Raw genomic sequence first — 21,508 nt, 5'->3', positions numbered from 1 at the left:
TTGTTTCTCAATAAAAAAAAAAAAAAAGATTGGCCAAACAATATAAATACTATTCCTTTCAATGACCTAGTAGAAATTAGTATTACAATATATTCCTTGTTTTCTCCTTAGCCCCTACAGTTTAATATGAAAACCAAAACCTGTTGTGCAGCCAACATTCCCTTGTGCCAAGCCACCATTCCTCAACTTTATGTCCTAACAAACTGGGTCAGCTTCTTCTGGCTTAAATTAGCCCTACTGGGCCAGCCAGGTAGCTCAGCAGAGGAAAGCACCTGCTTAGGCAGAGTGCATCGGCCGGAGTTCCATCCCTGGTGTGCTGTGCTTTTGGTGTGCATCTGTAATCCTAGCTCTTGGGAGGCTGAACACAGGTGGATCACTATGAGTCTGATCTACATAGTGAGACCCAGTAGACCCTGCAGAACCTTACTGGAAAAAAAAAAAGTGGCTGTTTCCTTAGCAATGTAGTCTCTACTTCTGTAATGTTATTAGTGGCTGTCATTTCAGGACAACTGCTTCCAACTTAGTTTGGGGGATCATCTTGTAGATTGAGAGCCTTGGCTCCAACAGAACTAGTTCACTGATGGTCAGGCTTGAATCTGGAACTTTTTTATTATATGTTCACCCTCCATAGCTGGGCAGTTCCTTTTGCTCTGTACAACAGTTGCTTTGTGTTGAAATCTTATCTTCACTTAATATTTTTTATTCACAAGATAATTTGAATATGTTTTTATCTTAATATTCCCTAAAGAGTAAGAAGAGGCACATGGCACATGGCACATTCTATGACTCCCTTTTTTAAAAAATTGGATAAGCCATAGGAAAATGAAAGTGATTTCATACAAGTCAGGGATAGAATTGAGATTTCAAATCATATTCCATGAATATGCACACTGTTTCCTTCCCCAGGCTGCTGTTATTCTGCATTTGTAAATACTACCTTAGACTAACGTCTTTTGTTTCCTGTGTGTCTTTTCTTCAAAAAACTGGCCAACAGGTTTGTCTGTATAGTGCTCTGGAATAAGTAAATAATATGTACATAGGGCAGACTCACAACTCACAGCTTTTTTCTTCAAACCACTCACTAAATTATTGCACATAAATTCTTCTTTTAGCCCAGTTACTTCTTTCTCCTAACATTTGGAGAATAGGGTAAGATACTGATTTCAGTAAGATACCTTTTTTTTTTTTTTTCTTGCGGAACTGGGGATTGAACTCAGGCCCTTGTGCTTGCCATAGAAGCACTTTTTCTACTGAGCCATCTCCCCGGCCCCTTCAGTAAGATACTTTGAAAAGTTGGTGCAGTCTTATCTTTGAATCACTGTGTCTCTGAACATACCAGTAGTGAGTCTTGAATGGGCTCACAACTAATTCTACTTCATAATATTATACATAACAAGCAATCATGTAGTAGTAATGCTTCAGGGCAAGCACCCTACTACTGAACTGCATCGTTGTACAGAAGCCATTATTTGCTGTAAGTATAGTTACCGCTCAAGTAGTCCACATCTGTCTGATTTGTATTAACAAACCTGATAGAACTAAAATATAAAACAGAATTGTTGAAATAGGCTGGGTTAATTTTTTTTTTTTTTTCATTTCCCTTTATAGGTTTGGCAGTTCTCTACCAGTGGACCAATCTTTTCTTCCCCATGTACCTCTGCTTCAGAGCAAGAAATATTTTTTGGTTCCCATGATTGCTTTATCTACTGTTGTAACCTGAAAGGTCACCTTCAGTGGAAATTTGAAACTACTTCAAGGGTGTATGCAACGCCATTTGCTTTCCGTAACCACAATGGTAACAGTGAAATGTTGCTGGCAGCAGCGTCTACTGATGGCAAACTGTGGATCTTGGGATCTGAGAGTGGACAATTACAAAATGTATATGAACTTCCTGGGGAAGTTTTCTCTTCACCTGTCATCTGGGAATCAGTGCTCATTATTGGGTGTAGAAATAATTATATTTATTGTTTGGATTTACTGAGTGGCACTCAAAACTAGTCAAGTATAGTCCCAGTTTGTATATCTACTATCTGTAAGATGTTCAAAATACTTTACCATTATTGATCATGCACTTAGTCTTATTTTATATTAAAGATTATATTTTTGTTAATAAATTTGACTATTACATTTTTATAGAGAACCACTGCATTCTACTTCCTGTAGGGGCAGCAAACTATTAGGTATGAAAAAAAAGATTAATTAATTAATTATTTATTTGTTTGCAGAACCAGGGATTGAACTCAGGCCCTTGTGCTTGCCAGGCAAATGCTTATTCTACTGAACTATCTTACCCGGCTCCAGATTAATGTATTTAATAGTGCTTTCTTTTAGGTGTGATGGTTAATTTTATGTTTTAAAAAATTTAAGCTAAAAAAAGATTAAGTGTTCTAAGAGATGCTGCTATAGTTAGAATTCCCCACCAAAATTCATGTTGAAATATAATTCCCATTGTGAGATGTTAGAAGGACAGAAACTTCATTCTACTGTGGTATTTGGAGGGGGATGTTGGGAGGGGGTTAAATCAGGCCACAGAACAAAGGCCTCATCCAATGGGACTGCTTTATAGGAAGAGAAACAGACTAGAGACGTTTTGTCTCACCCTGTGATGCCCCAGGCCACTCTAAGACTTTGAAGAGTCCCCATAAGCAAGAAGGACCTCATTTGATGTGACCCTATGCCCTTCAGCTTCTCAGCTGTTAGAACTGTAAGCCAAATAAGCTTGTATTCTTTGTAAATTAGTCTGTGCCATTTATTTATAGCAACAGTTAATGGATTGAGGCATATGTCCAGATAGCTTGGTAAAACACTGTTTCTGGTATACCTATCAGGATGTTTGTAGAACAGATTAACATTTGATTTTGATTTTTTTAAAATTTATTTATGTGTGTGTGTGTGTGTGTGTGTGTGCCCAGCTCAGCCCACCAGGGGGCGGGCTGGCTGGCATGTGGTGCTGGGAGATTGAACCGTGGTCCCTTTGCTTTGCTAAGCTTGTTCTAAGTAGGTGCTTTAGACCACTGAGCCATCTCACCAGCCCCATAACATTTGATTTTGAATCAGCAGCCACTACCTTTCCATGTTTCTTGGGCCTGCAGATTATATCAGGGTTATTCCTGGTACTGAGGTATTTAGATTTGGAATAAATGTTACACTTCAGGTTTTATGAGTTTCCAGGTTGCAAGCAGTCTGGTGGGACCTCTTAACCTTCATAATCAGATAAATCAATTATTGTAATCTGTAATCTCTTTTATATATGTATCTCTCATTGGTTGTGTTTCTCTGGGTTTAGAGCCCTCATGAGGATACCCATTTCTTTTCCATATACACAGACACAGAGACAGAGAGACAGGTATAGACACACAGAACAGTTTAAACTAGATAGATCAAGTTGATACATCAGTTTGTTTGTTTTTTTGGCAGAACTAGGGATTGAACTCAGGCCCTTGCGCTTGCAAGGCAAGCTTTTTTCTACTGAGCTATCTCCCTGGCCCCAATACATCAGTTTTAGGCATTCACTGTTTCTCAATTTACAGCTCAAGCCCTCTTCCCCAAATTTTAGTGAAGACACAGCTGCTGTCTTTGAAGTTCTAAGTGCTCAACTTGTGGCCACCACCATTAACACTGGGCACTGTTCCCTGTCATGGCCATTACTACCAGGCTTCCTCACATTTCCCATCTTTGGGTCAGTTGCTTCCAATTTATTCTCTTCCACTGAAAGTGAAATCAGTTCCATCCTACTGTAAAGTGGTATAGGAGAGCACATAGGCATTTCATCTGTGGTGGGACAGAGCTGCCTCCCACCAAGACTAACAGGTTGGAAGTCCTCCAGGCACAGGGAGTTTAGGTGCTCGCTGTAAAAAAAAAAAAAAAAAGAACTGCTTCTCTTACCTTTCAGGTCAGTGCATCTCAAGCCTTACTATACATACTTACCACCTGGGTCTCTTTCTGTAAGATGCACATTAGGGTTGAAGAAGGTGGGGAGGGGTTGTCCCTGAGCCACACTGGAGCCTGACACAAAAGGGAAAATCAGTAATACTGATTGTGTCTTTAAATTTTTTATTTTTCATTCATTGGGGAATTTTTTGCATTAATTTTGGTTTTTATAAATGTTTGTTTTGATATTCTTGTGATTATTGAAGTTTTTGACAGCTGAGGCAAATGCTCTGCATGGCTAGCTCCTTTAGCCTGGTCCAGCTGGGCAGTCAGCCTGCACCGTATGCACCCAGGCTCTTGGCTGATGCTGCCCTCTGTACTGTCAGGAGGCTGTAGGATCATTCTGTCTCAGACCATTCAGTTCCAGTTTAGGATTGCGGTAAGTATTTATCTCTGTTCATTTTTCTTCCTCCCAATACTTACTGAAAAATGTAATAAAGTACCATATAAAACACCTTGAAATTTTCTTTTCTTTTCTTTTCTTTTTTTGGCAGAACCGCGGATTGAACTCAGACCCTTGCGCTTGCCAGGGAAGCGCTTATTCCACTGAACCATCTCCCCAGCCCCATTGAAATTTTCTTGTTCATGCAAAGCTGTGTAAATATGAGGCCACTTAGTCCTTAAAAGTAGTAAAAGTTTCAATTCAGAAAGGAAATTTTCATCAATGCCAAAGATCTCGTTGGTATTTTTTATTGAAAGATCTTTTCCCTTCAGTAATGGACATTGTACATTAAAACTTTATACAACCAAAACTCTCAAAATAATATTAAAATCACACTAAGTTATTTTCATTAAGTCTCTACTAATGTTATTGGTAGAAATATTGCAAGACACTTGTAGCTAATGTTTCTGCTTTAAAATAAGCAATTAAACTAAACGTCACAAGAAGAGACAATGAATACATACTATACACTTGCGGATAACTGGCTAAAATGATAATAGTAATGTTTGTGTAAGAAACAATTGCACTTGAAAAATTAAAAAAGTAAACAAAAAGCTCTAATTTTATATATAAGCCTATGAACAAAGGTTAATGATCTATATAACCTTGCTGGGAAAAGTGTGTCTGTTTAATTAAAAAAAAAACATATCTAATATAACATTCATTTTAAAAAGAAAAAACTATCTTGAACTTCGAATATTTTCACAGAATTTCCCCATAGTTTGTTGCTTGAAAAGACTGCAACACAACCAAAGCAAAATAACACTTCATTGGTATGTAGTGCAAATTTGGGATGTATTTGTAAATGAAATGTTAAACATGTACCCTTTAGAAGCTGGTAAAAGTACTGCAGCTGTCCTTTCCTCGGTAGACTCTTCCTTTAAAAACCTTGTGAAAGATCTTTTTTTTTGTTTGTTTGTTTTGTTTTTGTTTTGGTGGTGGGGACTGGACCCAGGGATCACTGAGCTATATATCCCAGCCCTTTTGAAATTTTATATTGAGATGCTAAATTGCCCAAGCTAGCTGGCTTTAAACTTATTCTCCTGCCTCAGCCTCCAGAAAAGCTGGGATTACAGGCCTGTGGCACTGTGCCTGGCTGCAAGAACACTTTTAACTGAGGCCTGTCCTGTTAGTTTGGGCTAGGTAGTGTCCGAGCCAGCTGACTCATGTACCATTCTTTAATGATCTTATTTCCTTACCTGTTCCCTGCTACTACTGTGGTATTGTCTAAAACAGATCAGATGAAAGAAAAAGTCAGTTTGGAAGGATCATGGGAGTACTATAGTTCCAGGACTGTAGGTGAAAAGATTGCCATTAAAAAGTGTTATATTAGTGAGGAAGTCATTGAACTAACAAATGCCTACTTATAAGATTTAGAAATGAACATCAGTATGGAAAAACGTGCAGTGGAATATTAATTGCTTCCAATAGCAATGAAAATATTACATTGATTCTTAACAGTCTGAAGGTCCAGTATATATAACATTAAGTCCAACTTGCAAGAGTACAACTATTCACTTGACCACACATGCCAGCTGCTACAGTGACGCTGCACCACTGCTTCTAGAAATACGGTAAATAACTTTTCTGTCATTCTTTATGGAAATGACAGCATAACATCACACTGCATACTGAGTAAGCGTAAAGAAATGATAAATACTATAAAATGTTTTTGTAAGGGAAGAAAAGGATGTAATTCACCCTGTACCAGGCAAAGATTTTATTTGGGAGTAAGAATCGAGGAAAAGGGAACCATGACATGTGAAGTTAGTGCCAGCAGTATGTAGGGTATTTGCTGGTATGTTTCATGGAGCGCAAATTTAGGGAAATAAAAGTAAGTGTGGCTTTGAAACCGCCAAGTCCCTTCTTTGAATGTACATGTGCATGATAACAAGGCCACTTAAAACTCTGAGATTTTTTTTTTAAAGGTAGCAAGGTGAATGCTCTAAATTATAAATGCTACTGAACATTTGACTCTAAATATGAATTACTCAATTAGAGTAAAAAAACCTTTCTGTACGAACTCCTTAGTACAAAGGCTGTTGATCTTGGGTTCCCTTTAATGTTCTTTAAAGACCCAAGGGAATTTTCAGAGACATACAGTGTCAATAGCCTGTTATATCTTGTAATAATGGCTGGTTTGCATGCTTTTTTTTTTTTTTTTTTCCTGACCTTTTGCTTCTTTGAATGAGACTCCCCTCCAAGTCTGAAAAACCAGATTACCCAGAATCAGTGTGTCCAAAGCGTTCAACCTTCAGGTCAAGGCAGAAAGCACCTGAAGAGTATCTGCCAGCATGTGCTGTCCTGCCCCTGCCCTCCCAGCCTCGGATCAGTAGGCCTGGGGCACAGCCCAGACATCTGAAGAGCCACTGCACTCCATGGAGAGACAGAGAGAGCTCTTAGAACTCTGATGCAAAATTTTCTTTTTGTACCATATTAAAGAAAAATGTCCCCTGGGAGCCAGTTGGGCCAAGCGTTTCACATGTCCTTAAAGAGGGTACTAGTGTCATGGGCCTCACAGTGTGCTGATCGCACTGCATCCAGTGTGGTGGAAGTGTGCATGGATTTGCTTCTGTGTCCCAGCTTTGGGGTGGGCAGTTTGTAAAAAGCAGACAGAGGCACAGAGCTGGGAGCCAGACTCCTCCTTGAGGTTCCCAGTGACTTCCTGCATTCAGGAGATGGCCTTCTTGTTTTCTCTGTATATAACTCTTTAACTTTACTGTAGGAAGGGTAGACATACCCAAACGTGTAAGGCAAATGCTTTTGAAAGAAGAAACCAGGAGAAACAAATACCTTCACAAAGATTGGCAAAAGTGTGTGTTCTGAATGGCCTGTAGATGTGCCTCTGTGCAGTGGAGGGATCAGGGCATGGGTGCAGCAGACTCTGGAGGAGCTCAGTTTGCAGACCGGATTTCACATGGTCCCTCAGACAGAACTGTCTCTTGAGAACTAGGGGAGCTCAAGGCACCAGGACCTAGGGTTGTGCAAATACACTCTTTACAATGACCACCACGGTTCAGTTTCTAAACATTACTTGAGCGCCTATAAAACATGCTTCTTTTTCCTAGCTTGCTTTCTTTAATTCATATAAAAAATAAATAAATAAAAAGGGCAAGAGAGGAGCCAAGAACTGGCAATAGGAGTGGATGAGTCACTCTACTTAATAATCTGTGGACAGTCGCTCCAGGCCTTCGCTTTTCTTTTGGCCAAAGCCAGCCAGGCTGGTTCTGTAGACACAGGGGCAGCATCCGGGGTGGAGAATCTTTTCGGGACTTCTTTCACCAGTGGTGCTGGGGGTGCCGAATCTGATATTTCCACTGGATTTTGATGTAAAGGAAAAATACAAGTCAGACTTAAAATGTAAAAGAAATTTTTTTTAATGAACAGAAATGTATATACTTGTGTATAATAAGATGTTTTGAAATAGGCATACACTGTGGAATGGGTAAATCAAGCTAATTAATTAGCATGCACTGCTTCACAAGATTATCATGTGTGTGCAGAGATCACTTTTCAAAAATACAGTTTTTGTGCACTAAAGTCACCTGATTTTAATTATACATAATTATAATTAAGTAATTTATTTTTGCTGGGGATTGAACTCAGGACCTTGAGCTTGCCAGGCAGGAACTTATGCCACTGAGCTGTCTCCCCAGCCCTGCACAATACGTTTCTTGAACTTACTTGTTTTACCTAACTGAAGTTGTGCATCCTTTACCCAACCTCTCAGCACCCCAACTCCAGAATGGTATTTTGATTTATTACAAATACAAGATTCACAACAGAAAAATCCAGTGAAACACAAGTGAGGCCAGTCTCTGGGCAGGTTCAGTGAGAAGATTTGGGAAAGCAATCTTAGATTGTGATTACTGCATACAGAGTAACAGTGATTCAGTGCAGCTGATTCTCATTTTGGTTTCTAGAAGCCTAGCTGTCTATGCAGTGGATCTATTTCCATGAAAAGAAAATTAAAGGCAAATTGTGTGACTGCAGTCAGGCGACTCATCAACCCATAAAGAAAAGCATCCCACTAGCACTTTGGATCTGTCAAGGTGGCAAGATTAATGCTGAGGTACCTTCTCCAGTAAGTATCCTTGGGTTCTTCTACCTGAGCCCCACAGAATCTGCCAGCTCTTGAAATTTGCAGTCTGCTTAGTGATTGCTTTTGATCACAGTGCTTTCTTTACAGACCTCTGAGAGAAGGTGAGAGTGCTCACATCTTCTCTTTGGGTCACGTGTGCTCCTAGAACTCAGGAGATGCTGGTTGACTGAAAAGACAAATACTTCAAAACAAAGACTTGCTTTTAGGAAGCTGGAGCCACTCTGATTGCAGTAACTCTCATGTTTGCAAACAGGCAGAGAAAAATATGATCTCTGCATGTTGTAGTTTTCACTTTATTTTGAAAGAAATTGTTATATTTTCTTTCCCTTTTCCCTTTCTCCTCATTTCTGAATTTCTGGTTTTAACATTTAGAGCCCTTGTCGAGCATAGTGGCAGATGCCTGAAATCCCAGCATTCGGGAGGCTGAGCGAAAGGATCACCACAAATCTGAAGCTATTTTGCACAGCGTAGTGAGTTCAAAGTCAGTCTGACCTACAAAGCAAGACCTTGTCTCAAAAAAACAAAAACAAAACAAAAATTACCAAAAAACCCCACAGAGAGCCCTTAATTCCTGTGTGTAAGATCAAATAATGAGTGTGTAAGAGAAATAACAGTGTTTTAAGTGGCTTTCAAGGGCTGGTGAGATGGCTCAGCAGACTAAGCTCCTGCTTAGGCAAGTGCAGGGATTGGGCTCAATCCCTGGTGCCACACGCTGGGCTGGCCCTGTCCCGGGGTGCACTGAGCCAGCCACCGAGACTGGGTGTGGTGGCACCTGCCTATAATCCCAGTGCTAGGGAGGCTGAAAACAGGAGGATCACTATAAGTCTAAGCTGCATAGTGAGACCCTATGTACCAAATACATAATAAATAAATAAAGTGGCTTTCAAATATAAAGAGCCTCTGTCTAAGGCCATACTTCCCTAAACACACCCAATCTTATCTGTCAAATATAAATCACCCATACTACCACCTTACCAAGTAGTAAACAAATCCTTAATAGTAAGATGTCATCACATTCTCAGACCTCAGCTAGACAGTTAGCCAAGACAGACAACCTAGGTCTGGGGATTGGATGTTGCTGTGATTTGAGTGTGTCCCCCAAAGGTTCATGTGTTGGAACCTTACTTCCTCTAGATGGCAGTATAGGGAGTTGGGGAGGTTCCTAAGACATGGAGGTAGTCCTCACAAATAGATTTGTGCCCTCTTTGGATGAAGAGGTCTGCTACCACAAGCTTATCCTGTGGCCCAATCCACTTCCCATTATAAGCCAAAAAGGCATAGAGCCTCATTAGATCCAGCTGCCCAGTCTTAAACTTATCTTCCTGATAGAAGAGCTAAGATAAAACTCTTTAGAGATAACTCACTCGCAGATATTTTGGTATAGTAGCAGAAAGTGGACTAAGGCAGATGCCCTTTGTAAAACAAGCAGCACTAAGAGAAGGAGAGAGAAGTGGGTTTCTGGGACCCAGGAAGGATCTGAAGCAAAATTGACACCCACGTGGAACAAAGACAAAGACTTCAATGAAGAAAAAGGAAGTTGCAAATGGAGCTTGCTCCTGACTCACTATGTGGGAGAGGTGGCTCACACCTGAAGATACATGGTGACTACTGGGGACCCCAGAGGCCTCCACAGAGAAATACGCCAGTAGAAGCAATGGACTGCAGTGGCTGGTGCATTATTTGGGTTGAGTCATCCCCTAAAGACAGTGATTGCTGGTAGAGGGGCCAAATAAGCTCAGAACTCAGAACAGCTGTGGGCTGGTTCCACCTAGTAACTCCCAGTGCCAGGGTGAGGCCGCTCAGTTCAAATTGGCAGGGAGCCAAATGCAAGCTGGCAGGAGCTACAGGAAGCATTGGAGGATAAACAAATTGAGTTCCAGCCTCCTAGCCAGAAACCAGTCTGAACTTCAATAGGACTAAAGGTGCAAGCTTCCTGGGATTAGCCACTAATCTCCCTTAAAACTACTGCTGGCTTTCTGGGATTAATCAGCACAGATCTGGGTTCTGTCTGTCTACTCTGTCCAACCAGTGACAAAGACATGCCTTGAGGTGGACTTTATTTTCTTATTTCCCCCCTTTTTTTCTTGTTTTTCTCTTTTTTTCATTGATTGTTTTTGTTTTTATGAGCATCAACATAGTTTCTACAATTTTGTTGTTGTCCTGGTTGATATTTCTTGCTTCTCTCTTTCCCTCTTTTTACCACTTTCCCAAAGTTTGCGTAACTTCCTTTGTTCTCTAGTCTTTCTTCAAATTTCTTACTACATTATTTCTCTACTTTTTCTCAATAATACCTTTTAACTTTCTCCCCAAGGGTAAAATCACCTAATGAGGGGTTATTTACCATAAATAACTTTCTGGTTTGTTTTAGATTTCGTTATAGACCCACAAACAGTTCATATGGTTAAAGATGGCAAGTTAATAGTTACTACAGTTTGTCATTTCCTAGGCTGAGTTTGAGGCTACTGTTACTGCTGACTGTACTACTTTAGCTAAGGTGACATAACTGTTCTAATCAGTTTTTCTTCCTGGTATGCCAAGACTGAGGCTACCTACGACTCAGAAGCAAGACTATAGGCTAGTGCCAAACAACCAGGGATCAGGCCAAGCAGGCACAACTTCTCATCCCCAAGAAATTGAAGAGGTAGGATCTTGTAGCAGACTCAAAACTCAAAAACCATCTACACCTGGAAGACATCTCTGAAAAGTAGTCATTTCCTAAGAGTTCTAAGGAAAGTAGCCATAAGCTACTTGCCATAAGCAATTTACAAGGACTAACTAAGCAATTAAACTAGAAAAACATAGAAAATTAGAAGATGCTTAAGCGAGGTGCAGCCCCAGACTTCCAACTCACCAAAGACAAACCCAGAGGGGAATGAGGTAGAAGAAAGCAATAGCCTCCCACCTGGACTCTCTGAAGTGGTAGCAGTGGAAGTATCAAAGCAGAGGAAGGAGCCTCTAGAAAAACCATCAAAGCAGAAATAGTTTCTGAGATAACCACAGCGATGGTGACCACAATGAAAGACTTGGTCAGTGACTCTGGAGCAGATACAGATAAAAAAATAGAGGAGCTTAGGAAAATGATGGAAACATGAACACAACGTAGGAAACAAATGGAATTCATGAAACGGATTTGAACAGATATCCAAGAGATTAAAACTTCCAGTGAAAGAATATGCTGCAGAATGAGCCATTGTGAAGAGAGAGTATCAGATGTAGGAGACACGGTTGTGGTTAGTGATCATGAAAAAGATTTCTTAAAAATAGCAAGGGCATACAAAGAATCAATCCAACTGCTCCTAGGGGATGCAAAGAAGAATAATGTAAGATTGACTGGAGTCAATAAAAAAAGCAGGACATAGCACCAATGACATAAAAAATGCACAGAAGTAATGGCAGAAAACTTCCCAAGCAGGTAAAAATAATTTGACAAATAAGTGAGGCATATATCACTCTAATTAGCCATGACAAAAAATCTATAGCAATGCATATACTAGTCAAGGGGCCAAAAATTCAACACAGAACAGAACAAGAATAGAACATCACCTATAAAGGAAACTCCATCAGAATTACAGTAGTTCTCTAAACACACTTAAGTCAAGGAGAGCTTGGAGTGAAGTATTTCAAGCCCTAAAAGAAAATAACTTCAAAACCAGATTGTTGTACTCCACAAAACTATCTTACAGAACTGATCTGTAGAACTGATCATGCGAAACTGATGGAGAAATAAAATATTTCTATGACAAAACAAAGAATACCTAGAGAAATTCATGACCATCAAAGCAGCACTCCAAAATGTCCTGAAATATATTCTAGAAAGAGATAATAAGGACCACAACTCCATGAACCCCAACAGAGTGAATCCACTATGCAAGGCAAGCAATTAGAGGAGAAAAAGGGAACCAACAGGAAAGGGAAAATAAAATGACATGGATAAGTCAATACATATCTGTTATAACCATCTATGTTCATAGTCTCAATTCACCAATCAAAAGAAACATATTGGTAAAATGGATCAAGAAGCAAAATGCAACAATATCCTGCATATTAGAAACATTTAATTCAAAAAGAAATTCATAGACAAAGGATGAAAAACAATACTCCATGTGACAGGAACCCAGAAATAAAAGCAGGGGTAGCTATGCTATTTGCAGACAAGGTGGATGTCAAGCCAAGGGATTGACGGAGATAAAGGGAGACAAAGAGGGTCACTATATTCTTGTAAAGGGAACTATCCAGAGGAACAGATAATAATCATAGTTATGTATGCAGCAAATACTGACATAACCAACTATATAAAACAATTATCAATGGGCATTAAAAATCTAATAAGCACTAATATAATTGTTATAGGGGACCTCAATACCCACTGTCACAAATAGATCAACCAGAAAAAAAAATCGACAGTGAAACATTAGAACTACACCAAACTTCTGAGCAAATGAATTTAGATGTCTATATTGTTCCACCCCACATCAGAATACATATTTTTCTCAAATGCACATAGGACATTCTCCAAAACAGACCATATACTAGCTCACAGAACACACAAAGTGACTGAAATTATCCCATGTATATGAACAGATCATAGTGCAATCAAATTGGAAACCAGTGGCAAAAAAGCCATAAATGAATGGAAATTAACACTTACAACATACACAGTGAGAAACAGAACTTCCAGTTCAAAATTCCCATGGGAAACGGCAGTAATTCACAGATCCCACCATGCCAGTCTCCTCAGAAAGGTATCCCAGAAGATCCTGCCTTCAAGCTCCTTGTACAGAAAAAGTTCAGAAGAATTTTTTTTTGTTTGTTTATTTTCATTGCTAGCTCAGGATACCTTAAGGGCAGGTCTGGTAAGGCATGAGGACCTGGGGAACAACCACAGTATCCTGTGTGTGACAGCATTTGCATAAGCAGGCACTTAAACAACTGGGCTAACTGGTAGGCCCAATTTAGAAAGACCCTTTCTCTCCCCTTTATTCCTGTGGTCACCAATGCATGAGTCCAGTGTAAGGCCTCACTTGTCCAAGTATATCTGATTCTTTCTGCTCTATGATTTGTGTTTCTAAGACTGAGTTCTTAATGGAGAAAGTCCCACTAAGTTCTAGGTACTTTGGGAAGCTGGGCCTTCCTAAGCTTGTTCCTATATACAGCAAAAACCAGAACTTCCAGTTCAAAATTCCAGATCAAGATTAAATTAATTTCTGCAATTAAATAAGTTTCTGAAATTAAATGATAATAGCAGTACAACATATTGGAACTCAAGGATGCAGTGAAAGCAATCCTAGCAGGGAAATTTATAATGGTAAATTTTCATATCAGAAAAACAAAGCAATTTCAAATTACCTAATGTTGAACCCTAAGCTTTTAGAAAAAGAAGAGCAAATCAAGCCCAAAGGTCAGATGAGGGAGGAAATCAAAAAAGATCAGACCATGAATTAATGCAGCAAAGACTAAAAACAAAGAATCAACAAATTGAAGACTTGGTTCTTTGAAAGATCAAATCAAATTGAGATACACTTAGCCACCCATTTATGAATCCATGTGATTAGCAATGAAAAGGGTGACATCACAATAGATCCTGCAGAACTCCAAAAGTTTATCAAAACTACTTCAAAAACCTGTATTCTAAGAAGATGGAAAACAGAAGAAATGGACAGATTCTTTGATACATACGAATTACCAAAACTGAATGAACAACACACAAATTTCTAAATAAACCAGTATTGTCAATGAAATTGAAGACAAACCTATCAATAAAGAAAACCCCAGGCCCTGATGCATTCACTGTTGGGCAGACCTAATCAATACCTTTGCTTCTCAAACTCTTATATGAAATTGAAAGAGAAGTAATACTCCCAAATTCATTCCTGGAAGCATTACCCCAATACCAAAACCAGAGAAGGATCCAGCCAAAAAAGAGAACGATAGACCAATCTCTCTAATGAACATAGATGCCAAAATCCTCAGTAAGACACCAGCAACCAAAATGCAGGAAGTTATCAAGAAGATTATATACCATGACCAAATAGGACTCATCCCAGGTATGTAGGGATGGTTCAGTGTTGGACACTGGGACTGGCTGTGCTGAAAAAGAGCATATTCATAGTACTCTGAGGTCAAAATAAACACCACAGCTGAGGCAGTCAAGGACACAGGCTGCTGACCCCCTATTCCAGAGCAATAAAGCTGCCAGCTTTAGAGATCAAACATCCCCTAATGGACAATTATTTCGTATTTAGAGAAGCCTTTGAACTGACTCCCAAGATCTTTCTCAGTATCCCCTTCTTTTGTTTAAAAACCAAACAGGGGCTTCCCAGAGAAGTTCTTTGTCTCAACCTCCATGGAATTTCATTCTGTTAGAGGGTTTTGATCTTCCTGGAGCCCTAAAAATAATCATATCACTTATCTCTTATTTAAGATGTTTGCAGTCCACTCATTTAGGAGGTTAGGGCTAGACAAAGGCTCCAATAGTTCATTATAAACAAATCATAATGTAATATACCATATTAAGAGAGCCAAGGACAAAAACCATATGATCATCTCAACCAGTCCAACACCCACCCATTCATGATAAAAGCCCTACAGAAAATTGGAATAGATGGTCTTTATTTCAATCTGGTAAAAGCTATCTATGACAAACCAATAGATAACATCATACTAAATGGGCAAAAACTGGAGCTGGAGTGTGGTAGTGCACACTTGTAATCCCACCACTTGGGAGGCTGAGGCTGGAGGATCATGGTGAGCTCGAGGCTTACCTGGGCTACAAAGTGAGCTCAAGGTGAACCGGAACTGCATAGCAAGACCCTATTTCCAAAAGACAAAACAACCCCCCTGGAAAGAAAAGAAAAGACAAGACAATAACTGAAAGCTTTCACTCTTAAAATCAGGAGCAAGACAAGGATGTTCACTGCCACTTTTATTCAATGTAGTTCTGGAAACATTAGCTAGAGCAATTAAATAAGAGAAAGAAATAAAACAATAAGGATAGGAAAAGAAGTTAAATTACCATCATATGCAGATGACATGATACCCTATATAGAAGACCCCAAATTCGCTATAAAAATGTTTTTAGATTTATTAAACAAATTCAGTAATGTAGCTGGATAAGTCAACACACAAAAGTCAATAGTATTCCTGTACACAAATAACAAACTTGTTGACAGAAATTAGGGAACACTTTACAAAAACATTTTAAAAATGCAATACCTAGGAATCAGTCTAATGAAGAAGGAAAAGACCTTTTACACTGAAAAATTTCAATACCTTGGAAAATGAGATTGAAGAGGATATCAGGAAATGAAAAGATATCCCTTGTTCTTGTGTACGATGAAGCAATATAGTGAAAATGCCCATTGTTCCAAAATTGTTATTTAATTATCAGATTTAATGCAATCTCAATCAAAATACCAACAGCATATCTCACAGAATTAGAGAAAACAATCCTAATATTTGCAACTAGAAGAGACCTAGAATAGCAAAGGCAATTCTTGACAACAAAGTCAAGACTGAAGGCATTATAATCCCTGACTTGAAATTATTCTACAAAGCCACTGTGATAACAATAGCATGTTACTGGCAAAAAAAAAAACAAACAAACCTGAGGATGAATGGAATAAATTAGAAGCAGCAGCAAAAACTTCAAACACACCCAGCTACTTTATCTTTGACAAAAGAGCCAAACACCTACACTGGAAGAGACATAAACTCTTTAATAACTGGTGCTGGAAAAACTGGGTTGACATACGCCAAAGGTTAAAACTAGGCCCATGTCTTTCACTATGCACTAACGTAAAATCAAAACCAAAATGGATCAAAGACCTAAATGTTAAAACAGAAACACTGAATCTGCTAGAAGATAGAATAGAAAGAACTCTTGAAGACATTGGTGTAGGCAAAAACTTCATGGACAAAACCTCAGTTGGACTGGAAATATCACAAAGAATCAACAAATGGGATTTCATATTATTAAGAAGCTTTTGCACAGTAAAAGAAACCACTGACAGTGAAGAGACATTCCACAGTGGGGGAAATTTTTTTTGTCAGCTGTTCCTTAGACAAAAGATTAATATATAGAATACATGTAGTTTTTTTTTATAAAGCATTTATTTATTTATTTATTTATTTATTTATTTATTTAGTGCAGGGTATCACTACACAGCTCAAACTAATAGTGATCCTTTTGTCTCAGCCTCCCCAGCACTGGGATTACAGGTGTGTGCCATCATGCTGGTGTGCTAGGCATGTGGTACTGGGGAATCAAACTTGGGTTCTTGAGTTTGTCAGGTGGGCGCTTAGACCACTGAGCTATCTAGAACATATGAAGAACCCTATATAGAACATATGAAGAACTAAAAAAAAATAAGAACCCCAAATTTAAAGACCCAGTGCAAACTCAGCAGGTGAAACGAGCAGACACTTCTCAGATATATATAAGTGGCAAATAAATGTATGAAAACATATTCAACATTACTGCTTATTTGACAGATGCAAATGAAAACAACACTGAGATTCCATCTCACTCCAGAAAAATGGCTATTATCAAGAAATCAACCAATAACAAATGCTGGTAGGACTATAGGGAAAAAGGAATCCTCCACTCTTGGTGGGCGTGCAGGTTGGTGCAACCACTGTGGACATCTTTGTGGATTTTCTTCCAAAAACTAAAACTTGAGGTTCCATCTCACCTAGCTATTCCCCTTCTTGATATCTTCCTCAAATGAAGAGCATCCTACCACAGCAATATATGTGCACCATGTCTATAGTGGCATGATTTGTGATATGTAAATCTTGGAAATAGCCCAAATGCTCATCAGGCAATGAATGGATAAAGAAGCTGTTTTTGTTTGTTCGTTTGTTTGATTTATACAGTGGAGTACCATGCCATAAAGAAGGACAAATGTGAGACATTTCTAGCTAAATGGGTGCACCTGAGACCATTCTTAAGTGAAATTTGATGTACATGTTCAAGTGTCACATGGTTTCTCTGGTGTGAGAAACTGAAAATGTACATGAGGCCCAAAGTGTATATATAACAGATTTTGGGAAATGACAAGCGTTCAAATGAGACGAGGAATGGGGTGAGGGAGGGGAAAGAAAGAAGGAATAAAAAAATAGAAGGAAAAATGGAAACAAAGCTTTTGTAAATAAAGGGAAGAGGGGTTCAAGAGAGTGGAGCAGAATGGGAAAAATAAGAAAAAGCAGACTATATCATGCATATACAGGTACAAACTCCTTATGATGAATGTCATCATTATGTATATCTAAAATGTACCAATAAAATAAAAGTAAAATATGTATTTCGATATATATCCACAATATCATATACAAAAAAGTATGTACCAGGTAATTTGTAACAGGGAAATGATTGGAAACTATTGGATAATTTTCTCTTTTGACAGAATAATTTTTCAAATGACTATTAAGTTATGAGCATATGCAAACTGATGTTAACATCATAGACCTGGTGGTGATAAACCTTTTTAAATATTAATTAATTAATTAATTAGGTACAGGGTCTTGCTGTGCAGCTCAGACTCATAGTGATCCTCCTGTCTCAGCCTTCCCAGTGCTGGGATTACAGCTATGCGCTACCACACCCAGTTTTGATGGCTGGCACAGTGCAGGGGCTGGCACGGCAATGCAGTACTGGGGACTGAACCCAGGTCCTTGTGCGTGCCAGACAGGCACTTAGACTGCCAAGCTATCTCCCTGGCCTACTCTGTGTCTTCTTATCTCAGCTTCATCAGGCTGCAGGTGGTGGGTGTGCAGATGACTCATGCTGTTGTTAAGCGTCCATGCATCTAGTGAGTCAGCTGGTGGCTTCTGCTGCTGTGAACTGTCCACAGTGCCAGTATTTACACCATAGAAAATGGCAGGTGTTGCAGATTAAGAGTCTCTCCAATCCCAGAGGAGGTGAAAACATTCCCCATTAAACTGCTGATAGCAGAGGACTGTCTGGTGACCTTTATCAGATTAGCTTTACTAATCTCAAAGTTCATGAGTGGGGCCACAAGGCAGCCTCTGGCCTCCAAAGCTGTGCTAGCCATTGTGCTGTGGGAAAAGAGCATGTCTTGAGAAACCTGTAACTAGAGATAAGCAAAAATGGGCAGCTCCTACCTGTCACAGACGTCGGGAGTGTGTTGGCCTTTTTCAGCTGTTCTCGGCGCTCAAGCTGGGACACGGCCGTCTCTGGCTTTTCCTCTGGCTGAGCGGTGGACTTGTGCAGCGAACCTGTTCTGCTGCCAGGCTGTGTGCTGCTGCTGGCCTGTGGGGCAGAGCCGGAAGGTACGTTCTCAACTTCACATACACTGACTATGCCACATGGGGCTTCCACAACCAACAGGAAGCACCAGTCGCACTGGAGAGCAGTGTGTGCTCAGCCTAGCCTCAGAGAAGGAGCCATCAGTGCCAGCGGCCCAAGGAGAGCCCCAGGAAACTGAGCAGTCCAGACACGGAAACAAAGCTCTATCTGTCTACTGTGTAAATAAAATCATTTATTTCTCACAGGCAATAGTGCTCCCCCATCTAAGAAGGGTATATTTTAGTAGTATCCTCATGAGGATAGTACTAACCCCTATATAGACCATGCTTCACTTGTACCCTAGAGCTCAGCAAGCTCTGCATATGGTATTTTTCCTTTCTTTATTAAGTCAAGAATTTTTCCTTGTTTGCACAAAGCAAGCACTTTACAGCCTCTCTTGTGGGTTTGTAACTCACTAATCTTCTGTTTGGGGGCCATTCTTACAGCAGGGTTGCCTGAACACAAGCACTCTGATACTGTTCTAATCAGTCTGGTAGCAGAGACCACTATAGGAAGGTGATATGAATAGCAGATAGGCATTAAAGGGGTGCAATGAGAAGCAGTGGTACCCCACTACTCAGTACAAAATTTAAAATGTACCAATAGTTACTTCTGAAAGGTCCACCTAATGTTGCTGGACCACAGCTGGCCTCCAGGAGCACAAACCATAGAAAGGGAAAACTTTGATAGGAGGAGCTGCACTAACTGGTGTTGTGTGGGTCACTGCTGTAAACACACCACAAATTCTGCAAAGCAAGTTCATCCAAGAGCATAGAGCATTATTTACTCTTCTGTCCTTCATAAACTCTACTCTTCCTGATTAGTTTTTTTTTTTTTTTTTTTAAATCAATCCTTGTGGCCTAAAAGCTAAGGGGCAGCAGAATTAAAGTTGAAAAGCATGCTACTCACATTCTCTTTGGAGAGCTTCTCTGCCTGCTTGGCCTCACGGGCCTGCTTCCTTTCCTCACGGGTGGCTTGCTGCTCACGAAAGCCCCTCTGCTTCTGCAGCGCTAACGTTATCCACAGTGGCTGGGCGGTTTCCACTTTCTCCGAAAGTTTGGAGCCATCCAGAGAGTGCCTGCTTTGAAGCACTGGCTTCTCTGCAGGAAAGATGCAGATGGTCTGCTGTGAGCTGGAGCTGGGTCAGTTCCTGGCCCCTTCAACTGGCAGCGTGTGAGTAAGTTTATGAAACATTCCTGCCTGACACAAAAATGTGCCCATGCCTGTGGGACTCTCATTGATGGGATTGTGACATCTTTGATCAAGAGAAAACCCAGGGCATTTCTCTTCCCTAGAAATGGGAGAAGTTACTTTTTTTTTAATTAAAAAATTTATTTATTTAGTATAGGGTCTCACTACACAGCTCAGAGTTGTCGGGATCCTCCTGTTTCAGCCTCCCCAGAGCTGGGATTACAGGTGTGTACCACCATGCCTGGTTTCAGTGGCTGGCACTGCGGTACTGGGGATTAAATCTGATCCTTGCACTTGCCAGGCAGGCACTAAGACTGCTGAACTATCTCCCTGACCCTGACAAAAGTTACTTTGCAGGAAAATAAAATCTCATGCTGGTCAGGCATGGTGGTGCACATACTTGGGAAGCAGAGGTAGGAGGATTGCTGAGTTTGAGGCCAATCTGATCTACATAGTGAGACCCTGTCCAAAAACAAAACAACAAAAACTCATGCTTACAAGACAGCCATGCAGTTGTGTGGTTCTGACTTTTAACTCACTGATTTAATGAGATTTATTTTTAGCAATGGAAGCCTCCCTCCAATATCCTATGTGGAACTCTAGTGCTTGAAAGTCAAAAGAGGCACTGCCCTTCTGCCTAATGGGGCTGGGGGGGGGCAGCAAGGCTCAAGGGGACACAGTGACAAACCCAAGACTCTTGTTCAGTGCTTACCTCTGGTGCAGGGAGTGCTCGGGGCCAAAGCAAACAGCACTGTGCACAGGCTGTCAGCAGTCAGCATGCAGGCAGAGGCTGCATTCGCTGGCTTAGCCTTCCAGTCTTGGTACCCACCCCCATCCCCGCAGGTGGCTGGGTATGTAGAGAGTACAAGGCTCTGAAACAGAGCAGACCTGGCTTTGATCTCATGTGACCTTAGAAAAGCTGCTTACCCTCTAAGTTCTAGTTTTCTAATCTATAAAGTTGGGATAATGGCACATGCTTTATCAAGTTGCCATTGAAATGAGATACTGGTTATCAGAATGTTTAGGACAGCACTTGGCATATATTAGTCATTCTACAAAAGTAAGCTGTAATTGTTTACGGGACAAAAGTCCCTTCTTCTTTTGGGTACAATTTATTTACTTGCAGAGACAATCATTCTAGTACTAAATTCCTTACTATCTCAAAGAAAAAGGGCTCACAATAATCCTGCTCTGAGAGAAGACCTGGGGCCCTCCGGATCCTGAACAGACCCAGAGCGCAGGCCCGGTGAGTGAGTGAGACGACTGAGGGCCATGGGATCCTGAACAGACCCAGAGCGCAGGCCCAGTGAGTGAGACAACTGAGGGCCGCGGGATCCTGAATAGACCCAGAGTGCAGGCCTGGCAGAGTGAGTGAGATAACCCAGGGACTGGCGGGATCCTGAATAGACCCGGAGTGCAGGCCCAGCAAGTGAGTGAGACGACCTGGGGCCTGCGGATCCTCATTTGACCCAGGCTGCAGGCCCAGCACAGAACCCTTCAGCAGAACTCCCTGAAAAGAGGCTAGAGGCAAGACCCA

The 21,508-nt window shown here is 40.4% G+C and overlaps 2 protein-coding genes across 9 annotated transcripts in view; one reads left to right on the top strand and one right to left on the bottom strand.

The window, feature by feature from the left end:
* Aasdh (aminoadipate-semialdehyde dehydrogenase) overlaps positions 1-3,436 on the top strand; it is a 41,636-nt gene extending 38,200 nt beyond the window's left edge. For 5 of the 6 annotated variants that reach the window (XM_023711133.1, XM_023711131.1, XM_004627526.3 and 2 more), the window contains one exon: positions 1,609-2,099. In XM_023711133.1, coding sequence (XP_023566901.1) covers positions 1,609-1,998 — 390 coding nt within the window. In that variant the 3' untranslated portion in view covers positions 1,999-2,099. Of the gene's footprint in view, positions 1-1,608; positions 2,100-3,417 lie in introns of those variants that run through there. The other variant, XM_023711132.1, reaches the window with a different exon arrangement.
* Positions 3,437-5,402: 1,966 nt separating this feature from the next.
* Positions 5,403-21,508, bottom strand: part of Kiaa1211 (KIAA1211 ortholog) — a 158,154-nt gene continuing 142,048 nt past the window's right edge. For all 3 annotated transcript variants that reach the window (XM_023711093.1, XM_023711095.1, XM_023711094.1), the window contains 3 exons: positions 19,690-19,880; positions 18,597-18,744; positions 5,403-7,689 (listed from right to left, as the gene is read on the bottom strand). In XM_023711093.1, the coding sequence (XP_023566861.1) occupies positions 7,529-7,689; positions 18,597-18,744; positions 19,690-19,880 (500 nt within the window). In that variant the 3' untranslated portion in view covers positions 5,403-7,528. The remainder of the gene's footprint in view (positions 7,690-18,596; positions 18,745-19,689; positions 19,881-21,508) is intronic.

Source organism: Octodon degus, unplaced genomic scaffold (genome assembly GCF_000260255.1).
Source record: "Octodon degus isolate 3935 unplaced genomic scaffold, OctDeg1.0 scaffold00019, whole genome shotgun sequence".
NCBI classification, from domain to species: Eukaryota; Metazoa; Chordata; class Mammalia; order Rodentia; family Octodontidae; genus Octodon; species Octodon degus.
Note: the sequence above shows the minus strand (reverse complement) of the source record. Positions and strands in the feature narration are given on the sequence as shown.